Genomic DNA, 10661 nt, shown 5'->3' with positions numbered 1-10661 from the left:
TTTTGAGGTAATATCTCGAGGTTTGATCTAATGATTGTTAGAATACATTTACGGTTTTGAATTGAAATTGATGCTTGCTTTAATTGTAAGTGAATTAATGGTGTTAATTCATGTAACATACTTCATGAGTTAAACCAAATTTATTTAATTGTGTTGAAACCGTGAATTAGATGAAACGTAGTAGACTTGAATTGTCTCAACTCTATTTATACTCATCTAATTATCTTAAATATATTATTTAAGATATCATCTAAAAGTTTTTTGTCTCATGTTTTGGTTTTTTCTTATTTATTTTAAGAGTGATTACGATCAGGTATACTTTTTGTTCGCCGGATTAGCAAATTTGTTTTTATTTGCTACTGGTACTATCATTGTATTCTGGGAGACAGACGTCTATACGATCATCAAAATACCATCGATGAGGACGCGAATTTGTTTTAAGAAAACTGTGTTCTTCACAGGCCTCAGTCACATACTTGTTCAATTCACTGAAGTCTACCACATTTTTTGTTCTTCTGATTATTTTATATTTATGCAGTTAAATATATAATTTCATTTAATTGTTGAAATTAAATATATTATTTATAATATATTTGTTCCTCCTTTCATATCCGACTAGCAATCTTAAAACATATTTTTTCCCAAACATTTGATCGTTTGTGTTGCGTTTTCAGAAATGGACACTGATTCAATTGTTTCATTACTGTGTGGACCTCAGGTTGCTAATCTTATCTTAGGGCAAAATAATAATTAAACCTGATTGAATTCAACTAAGTACAAAATAATACAAGCAATGAAATTTTTTTTTATAAAAGAAGTGTTCTAGCGCGGCTGCGCTAGAGAATGAAAGGATGAGGGGCGCAGCTGCTCCTCTTAGCAAGAGCAGCTGCTCTCCTTCTATTTCAAAATCTCTGGAATTTCACGCATCTGCTCTCTTCCTAAGCGCTTCTTCTCTTCCACAATCTTAAAATCTCTGCTTTTACATGGATCTGCGCTTCATCAAGCACTTCTGCACTAGAAACCAGAAATGTTGTTCCATCAAAAATCTCTCAATATCTGCTATTTTACTCAAGAAGATGAAAACTCAAAAATCTTGAAACATGGTTATAACATACATCTCAAAATAATTCTAAACCATAAAAACAAGATTTTATTACATCATTCTACAGAATACGAATATTTGACCATTTCAAACATATACAAAGTTTTTTGTTTTCTAACATGTTTACCAACTCATAAAACATATCATCTTGCTAAACCCCGAGTATCACATGCTAAGACTCTATCTCGAGCTATCCACGTCGAGTCTGACCAACTCCTGCCCCACCTATTGACATGCATACATACAAAACACAGCAATAGCCGGATAACTCCGGTGAGAATATCATCCCAGTATAAATAACATAACATGCATTATATAAATATGAATGCAATGCATGTTTCAAAAGAAGGCTATCAAATCTGATACCAATAAATATCGGTTCTTGGGATCTCGGGAAATAAAATCTCAATCCAACCACCGACTCTCCCAATCGAGGTGGCGTCAAGTATCTTATTTCCCCTGACTTTGAGCAACTATAGTGAGTCATCTAGCTCTGGAAGTAAATCTACATTCCATGCCACTCAACTATAGCCCCCAAATGTCATCTGTACTCTAGGTCATTCAGCCCTCTGTGCTTGTCAAGGTAAAGTTCAAGATGAATGCAACATAATATGTATGCATTAAATACTGTATAACATCTTGAACAATTAAATCAAATAATCAATCCAAACAATAAAAATCATCGAAATCACATAAAAACATATAAGCAAAACAAGTATGTGATTTGAAAGGAAATACTCGAAAATCATATCTATTTCGAGTGTTCTATCCCATCTGGATTAGCTGTCATTTATACCTTTCAATATCGATTCTGGAAATGCTTCAAGTCTGGATAATCTATATCAGAGAACTCTAATCAGAATCTGCTCAAGGCATTAAAATCATTCAAGGAAAACTAAATTCAAACCTTCTTCAAATCTTTCTCGGTTCGAAGGGTTAATTCTCGAGATCGAACAATCTTTAACACAAGCTGAAAATGAAGTAGTTGGAACAAAGATAATCAGCTTATACTCAAGAATTTCTCAGCTCAACATCAATATCAACCTCTGAAAAATTCTCGTATCGGCGGCGTAACGGCTAAAAACCGACAACCGAAACAATATCAATATCAATATCAATATATCCATAATTTCACACCATAATACCCAACATATCAGCACATACATACACGTTCCATGACAATATAGAAATGGAGGTGTTCGAATTTGCTTCATAAATTCATAAGAAATCCAAACGATAGTATTTTACCGATTCGTCTTCGAATACATATTCGGTACTAGCTCATGAACATATATAATCAATAAGAAAAATTCCATCATATCATCAAAATTCAAATTTTATAGAACTCAAGAAAATATATACCAGAACGTAGATCTCGGAGCGGTGATTGCAGATATATATTTTATTTCGAAATCTGACAGCCGAATCACAAGAAATCGGAGCTTGAATAAAATGAAAATGGCGTCTTGGAGAGGGTTCTGGTTTCTTCGCTTTTCTTAATCTGCTGATCACGTTGGAAATAAGGAGAACAATTGGTCATTTAGATATATTTAAACCAAATTGCAGTTTTGTCCCTGAACTTTGGCATAATGGCTAATCAGTCCCCAAAAAATCAATTTAATTCAATTTCAATCCTAAATAATTTAATAATATTAGAATTTAATTTTAAACTCTAAATATTCCCAAATTAAATACTCTCGGATTAAAATTAAATAATCATGGGCCTTACATTTCTCCCCCTCTAAGACATGAGTTCGTCATCGAAATCATATGCAAGTTGTATAAACAATATGTATACACATAAGATAAGGAAATAACAGAAAATAGAATAAGAACTCACATCAATGAAACAACTCTAGAAATCTCTGTCTCATATCTGACTCAGTCTCCCAAGTCGCTTCTTCATTGTCATGTCGACTCCACTGAACTTTAACTAACTGAATCATCTTGTTTCTGAGATGCTTTTCTTTACGATCAAGAATCTGAATAGGCTGCTCAAAGTAGCTAAGTGTCTCGTCAAGTTCAGCTTCATCAGGTTGGAGAATATGTGAAGGATCAGGCTGATACTTTTGAAGCATAGAGACATGGAATACATTATGAATACCAAACAAATATGGAGGAAGAGCGAGTCGATAAGCAAGATCGCCTATCTTCTCGATAATCTCGTACGGACCAATAAAACGCAGAGATAACTTTCCTTTCTTACCAAATCTAACTGTACCTCTAAATGGAGAAATCATCAAGAATGCCTTGTCTACCTGATCAAAATATAAAGGTCGTCGTCTAATATTCGCATATTTTGCTTGTCTATGTTGTGATATTTTCATTCTTTTTTGAATCAGTTGCACTTTCTCAGGCATTTCATAGATCATATCAGGTCAAACATCATGTACTTCTGAGCTATCATCCCAATACAACGGTGATCTACATTTTTTTTCGTACAGTGCTTCGAATGGAGCCATTTCAATGCTAGTCTGATAGCTGTTATTATAAGAAAATTCCACAAGTGGTAAAGAATCTTGCCAACTAGTGCTAAAATCTAACACTACAGCTCTAAGCATATCCTCAAGTGTCTGAATAGTTCGCTCTGACTGTCCGTCAATCTGAGAATGATATGCAGTACTCAGATGCAATTGAGTACATAGAGCTTGTTGTAAGCTATGTTGTGGAGACCTTGGGTGAAAATATTTAAAAATAATCAATATGAAATTTGGCGATGCATGCCTTACATTTGGCGAAGCAAAAACGCGTCGCGGAAAGTTTTTTTTTTTAAAGGGGGTGAGGCGCGGCCGCGCGCTGCGCAAAATGGCTCACCGGATGCGCGGCCGCGCCGAGACTTCAAAAATCTCTATTTTTTTCTTTTCTTGCTCCAAAAACCCGGAATGATGACCTCTCAAAGTCTTGATCACAATATACAATAAAGAGATGTCTGAAATTCATTCAAACGAGTATAAAATGCAACAAGTTTGAAAACTCCAAAATTCAACATGTTTTCAATATGTATTTAAAATTATTCGTCTGCTAGACCCGAGCTCCACTTCTACTCTCATTTCAAATCTTTAAGGTTCTCTAAATCTTGACCCCGAACCACCTGTTGCAATGCACACATACAAGACAAAGCAACAGCCAAAAAACCGGTGAGTATAAAAACTCAGTATGAATGACAGAAACAAATGAGCATTTAAACATTTAAATGATATCAATATAAATCCATAAGTAATCTCAAATGGATAATGCATGGAAGAAATGCATGCTCAAGAATCTGGGGTTATCAATTCTCTGATTCAGTCTGAATATTGATCTTAGGGATCACAAGGGAAAAAAAAACACAACGTCATCACCTACTCTCCCAATCGGGGTGGGCGTTGAGCTTCTCAACCTCGGACTTCGGCACTCCTATATAGAGTATTCTGGTCATGGAAGTTGCTCTACATTCCATGCCACTCAAATATAGACCCAAACGTGCGCTGCAATCTAGGCAAGTCTGCCATCAAATCTGAACAAAGTCTGGCTCAATATGAATGAGATGATGCAATTCAGTATATCAAAATCTCTGCTCAATCTGAGCATCTCATCTCATATATCAAATCATTAGCATGAATCATATATCGATAATCATCGAATAAATTCAAATTCATAATTTCATGCTATTCAATCAATTCATATAATTCAAATAATATAGCAAATAAGTGGGTGATTTATTGGGCTCGAGAATCTCAAATCTTCTCGAGGATTCAATCCCAAGCTCTTCATTGTCTATCCATACCTCAATTCCAAGTCTGTAATGCACAAGTCTTGAAAGCTACATCAATATGAAATTCATATCAATTTCTTGTTCGATCCAAAAATCGCATTTCAAACAATAATCAATCTCAATCTTGACCGAACTCTAAACAACTCAATTTCTTGCGATTCCAATTCAATAAATTCCAATTCAAAATCTGAAATGGACAACATTATTTCTCGATATCATTCCTTATAATTCTCGTCAAGCCGAATATTCAACAATTTCTTCAAAATTCAATCCGACGGCATAACGTCTAAAAATCGGTATTTTCAAAAATTCTCAACACCAATATTTTTACAATTCCAACACAATATCATCATCAATATCATCTCTAATTTTCGAAAATCATCATCCAAAAATTCCAAAAATTCTGAAAATTCTTCGAAAATCAAAAACATGTTCAAACGATTGTATTTTCTCAAACCGTCTTAGATATATCATCTCTATTATCTCAAGAACATATTTATCCAACTAAAATTTGAATCCAACAACATCTCAAAATTAGAACTTGGCAGAATTTAATCATACTTACGTAGAAACGTAGCCCTTATCTCAAGGATTCCAAAACCGTGCTTGAATCAAAATTCTACTGGTCGGATCGAGTTGGATCGAAGCTTGGAGAACAAAAATGGAGATGAGAGTCTTCCTTCTCTCCTCTCGGATGAATGAGGAAGAAGATAATGGGAGAATGATTAAGGAGACAACTCTCCCCTAATTATTTATTTCATGGGGTCCCATTCAACTTTTTACATTTTAGTCCCTGAACTTCCCCAAAATTTTAATTTGGTCCCTGATCATCTGTAAACTTCAATTTCAGTTCTTTAATTTATGAAACTTAGACATTTAATTCCAATTCTCATAAATTATTTAATTGGGTATTTTTCGGGGCATTACAATTCCTCCCCTCTAATAAAATATTTCGTCCTCGAAATCTCAAGCATATCCCAATAAATTACATTGAACTGAAATTACAATGCAATAAATTCAAACAAAAAGCTCGGGATATTTCTGTCTCATATCTTGCTCCAATTCCCAAGTTGCTTCTTCCATGCCGTGTCTGCTCCACTGTACTTTAACCAAAGGAATCAACTTATTTCTGAGCTACTTATCTTTCTGTCCATAATCTTTATAGGTCGTTCAAAGTAGCTCAAAGTCTCATCCAGTTCTGCCTCATCTGGTTGAAGTACGTGGGAAGGATCTAGTTGATACTTCTTCAACATGGACACATGGAATACGTCATGAATGCCCGATAGAGCTGGAGAAAGAGCTAATCTGTATGCTAGGTCACCAAATCTGTCTAGAATCCCACATGGCCCAATGTATCTTGTTGATAACTTATCTTCATTTCCAAAACGGACTGTACCTCGGAAAGGAGATATCTTCAAGAATACACGGTCACCTTATTCAAAACTCAAGGGCCTGCGTCTGACATTAGCATACTTGGCTTGTCTGTCCTGTGATGCTCTCATTCTTGACTGGATCAATTTTACCTTATCTGACATTTCCCTGATCATATCTGGCCCAGTCACTGGTACGTCTGAAATATCATCCCAAAATAACGAAGATCTACATTTATTACCATATAACGCTTCAAAATAATTCATCTCAATGCTCGCTTGATAGCTGTTATTATAGGAAAATTCAACAAGTGGCAACGAATCTTGCCAGCTGGTACCAAAATCTAGTAACACAGCTCTCAGCATATCCTCTAAAGTCTGGATAGTTTGCTCTGACTTTCCGTCTATCTGAGGATGATAAGTTGTATTCAAGTGCAAACTAGTACCAAGAGCTTCTTGCAAACTGTGCTAAAAGTGTGAAGTGAATCTAGGGTCTCGATCTGAAACGATAGATTTCGGCACACCGTGTAATCTCACTACGTCTCGGATATAAATATTGGTCATCTGATCATGTCGGTATGTCATCTGATAAGGAATAAAGCATGTAGACTTAGTTAGTCTGTCAACGACTACCCAGATTGCATTGCATTCTCTAGAGGATCTTGGTAGTCTCGTGACAAAATCCATAGTGATGTGATCCTATTTCCACTCTGGAATTGCCAAACTGTGCAATGGACCACTCGGTTGCTTTCTTTATGCTTTCACTTGCTGACAGTTTAGGCAACGGGATACAAATTCTGTCACTTTTTCTTTCATCTTTCCACCAATATTGACTTTTCAAGTCATTATACACTTTTCTGCCACCTGGGTGTACACTAAATTTACTGCAATGTGCCTTTTGTAGAATCTGTTGTCTCAATTCTGAAATATCTGGCACAAAATATGGTCATTCACAAACAAAGTTCCATAATCACTGACTTGGTATTCTAACAATGTCCAGATCTAACTTTCTCAACTGAACTCTGGATGTTCTGATTGGATTTTTGTGCTTCTATAATTCTCATCAGTAATTTTGGTTCTACTTGAATTGCAAAAATTCTGATCAATTGTATATCTGTCTCAAAATCCAAGCCAGAAGCACAACAATTCTCAATCAATCTAGACACATCCATCGTAGACAGAGAAAAATTGCATATCTTTCTACTCAGAGCATCGGCAGCTGCGTTAGACTTTCCTGGATAATACTTAATCTCACAGTCAAATCTTTCAACAATTCTAACCAACACCTGTGTCTCATGTTCAGTTCTGCCTGAGAAAATAGATATTTCAAACTCTTATGATCAAAAAATATTTCAAAGGGCTCACCGTACAAATAATGGCGCCAAATCTTGAAGGAAAAAAAACGATGGCTGCCAGTTCAAGATCATGTACGGGATATCGGGTCTCGTGTGGCTTCAACTGCTTCGATGCATAGGCTATCACATGACCTTTCTGTGTAAGCACACAACCCAAACCTCTGTGAGACGCATCACAATAAACAACAAAACCACATGTACCTGATGGAATAGTCAATACAGGAGCACTGGTCAGTCTCCTCTTCAACTCAACAAAGCTTTTCTCACAGGCATCTGTCCAAACATGTGGAACATTCTTTTGGGTTAATTGGGTAATCGGCTTCGCAATGCTAGAAAATCCCTCAATAAATCTGCGATAATACCCTGTTAAACCCATAAAATTGCGTATTTCAGGAACAGAAGTAGGTCTAGGCTAGTTAAATACTGCCACAACTTTACTGGGATCAACTGCAATCCCTTTTCCTGAAATCACATGACCAAGAAATACAACTCGGTCCAACCAAAACTCGCACTTGGAAAGCTTGGCATATAACTGTTCTTGTCTCAAAATCTGTAAGATAATTCTCAAGTGCTCTGTATGTTCAATATCATTCTTAGAATTGATCAGAATATCATCAATAAATATCACTACGAACTCGTCAACATACTTCTGAAAAATTATGTTCATTAAATCCATGAGCACAGCAGGAGAATTCATCACTCCAAAAGTCATAACCAGAAATTAAAAATGCCCACACCTGGTTCTAAATGCGGTCTTGGGCAAATCTGCCTCTCTGAACCTCAATTGATGATATCCAGATCGTAAGTCAATCTTCTAATAGATAGAAAAACCCTACAATTGATCAAATAAATAATCTATTCGGGACAAAGGGTACTTATTATTTACCGTGGCTTTATTCAATTGCCGATAGTCGATACATAATCTCATCGACCCATCTTTCTTCCTTACAAATAGCACTGGAACACCCCAAGGTGACACACTCGGTCTAATGTGTAAGGCCCGGGATTAATTAATATTAATCCGAATTTATTTAATTTTAATCCGAGTATATTTAATTTGGGAATATTTATAGTTTCAATTTAAATTCTAATGTTTTTAAATTATTTAGGATTAAAATTGAATTAAAATAAGGGCCGAGGACCAAATTGCAATTATTGAAGAGTTGAGGGACTAAAGTGCAATTTTGATTGAAAGTTATCAGATTTGAAATATATGATTCAGCATGTGCACGTGTAACTTTAGCCTCTATTCAGAAAAATAAGAACAAAAAAGCTGAGATCCTTTCGTTTCTTTTGGATTTGCAATCTTCAAATCCTTATAACTTTTGAACCGGTTGTCCGATTTCGATTCCGTAAATTGTTCTGGAATCCTTACGACGAGGGCTTTGATTTAGTGTAAGTGTTCATATCTTTCAGTATGGTTTGAAGCTCGAAAGTTGTTAGATATCCGATGTTGAGTTTTCGATTATGTTTATCGACGTTTATGCGATTCTATATCGAAACCGAATTGATGAGTTTGTGTTATTTGTATTCAATCTTGATTCCAGCATGTTAATCGATTTTTATAGCTATTGAGATGAAGTTTTGAATGATATATCAGCTGGTTTTCTTGATTGAGAGCATGTACATATGGTTTGAATAAAAGAAATGGTTTCGGGATTACGTCGGTTACCGATTTTGAATCGCTACGTCATTTAATTGAGTTTTGGAACGGTTTTGATAGCCGATATTTGAGTTGAAGGTGTTTTTGAGATGTTTTGAATGTTATAGTATGTTTCTTATTCAGTTTCAGTTGAGTTTGAAGGCTAAACGACACAAGACGCCGACTTGAACTAATGAAGAAAGAGTTGAGATTTGAAATGCGATTGATTGATGAATTCTTGATGGTTTTGACTCGTTTTTGAAATGATAGATTGGTATGAAGTTTGATATATGTATTTTGGTTGTATCTTTCAGATTTGAAGAGTTCATAACCGAGATAAACGAAGGTATAATGACGACATCGCGAAGTAGGGACTTTGAAACTCAAGAACGACTAATCTTGAGTTGGCCCGCAAAAACCACATACTTATTTATGTTTTTGATTTGATTGTGATGTTGTCGATCCATCACAGGTAGTGGATCTTTATTTTCGAGTTGATATGACGCTATATTGAATTGATTCTATGCCAAGGTTGATGTTAACCTTATTTGCGAGTCAATTACGAACTCGTTAGATGGATATCCATGTCAAGATAATTTATGAATCTTGATGGCCTCGAAGTTATGTGAATCAATTTGTATTTAAAGCGTTTATGTACTCTATTTGTTGAGTCGAGTTTAAATAGAGTCAAGATGATTTATTTAACGCTTTCTATATGTTGGTTATACTGAGAATGTTTTCTCACTGGAGTTTATCCGGTTGTTGTCTTGTTTTGTATGTGTGCATGACAACAGAAGGGGCAGGAGCTAGTCATCGACGTCATTGACAGCTGGGAGAGAGTCTAGCATGTGAGGACTTGGGTTGTAGATGATGTCTTGAACTTTAGAAGGAAGGAACCTTGGTCTAGTTTGTTTTAGACTACATGTATGAAGTATGAAATAATTGATGTCATTTATCGTTCTTTAGCGATTTGTTTGATGTAATAAATGCATGTATAGATGCTTGAGACCTTGGTTATGCTTATATATCATGTTTTGGATCGAGTTTGGAATTTGTATGGGATTTCTTAGACTTGGTACAGATGATTGAGAATGTTTTCTAAGCTGAGAAAAGGTTGAGAATTTCTGAATATTTTTCTGCCCAGGACCGCGCCCGAGCTGTAGAAAAGAGCAGCTCGCGCGCAGCCCCGAGCTGCACCTCTGTTTTGAGTAAAACAGGGTGCGCTCGCGCGGCACTTTTTAGCCGCGCGAGCGCAGCTCATTTTTTAAAAAAAAATTTATTTTCTTTTCCTTTTCTTTATAGCTTAAAGTTAGATTTAATTCATGATTTTGGATTAATTTTGTGATTTGAGAGATTAAGAACCGGGTCGTCATAACAGGTGGTATCAGAGCATAAGTTTCTCGGATTGAGAATAGATGAGCGGGGTTAGATCGAGTCT

At 35.7% G+C, this 10661-nt stretch overlaps 1 protein-coding gene across 1 annotated transcript; it reads right to left on the bottom strand.

Annotated features, from left to right (window-relative positions):
* Positions 1-5974: 5974 nt before the first annotated feature.
* Positions 5975-8293, bottom strand: LOC140874165 (uncharacterized). Its single transcript, XM_073277444.1, has 6 exons — positions 8094-8293; positions 7783-7910; positions 7218-7535; positions 6936-7156; positions 6380-6634; positions 5975-6268 (listed from the first exon to the last, which is right to left on the bottom strand). The coding sequence occupies exons 1-6, from the start codon at positions 8291-8293 to the stop codon at positions 5975-5977; spliced, it is 1416 nt and encodes a 471-aa protein (XP_073133545.1).
* Between the last annotated feature and the right edge of the window lie 2368 nt (positions 8294-10661).

Source organism: Henckelia pumila, chromosome 1 (genome assembly GCF_033568475.1).
Source record: "Henckelia pumila isolate YLH828 chromosome 1, ASM3356847v2, whole genome shotgun sequence".
In the NCBI taxonomy this organism is placed as follows: domain Eukaryota; kingdom Viridiplantae; phylum Streptophyta; class Magnoliopsida; order Lamiales; family Gesneriaceae; genus Henckelia; species Henckelia pumila.
Note: the sequence above shows the minus strand (reverse complement) of the source record. Positions and strands in the feature narration are given on the sequence as shown.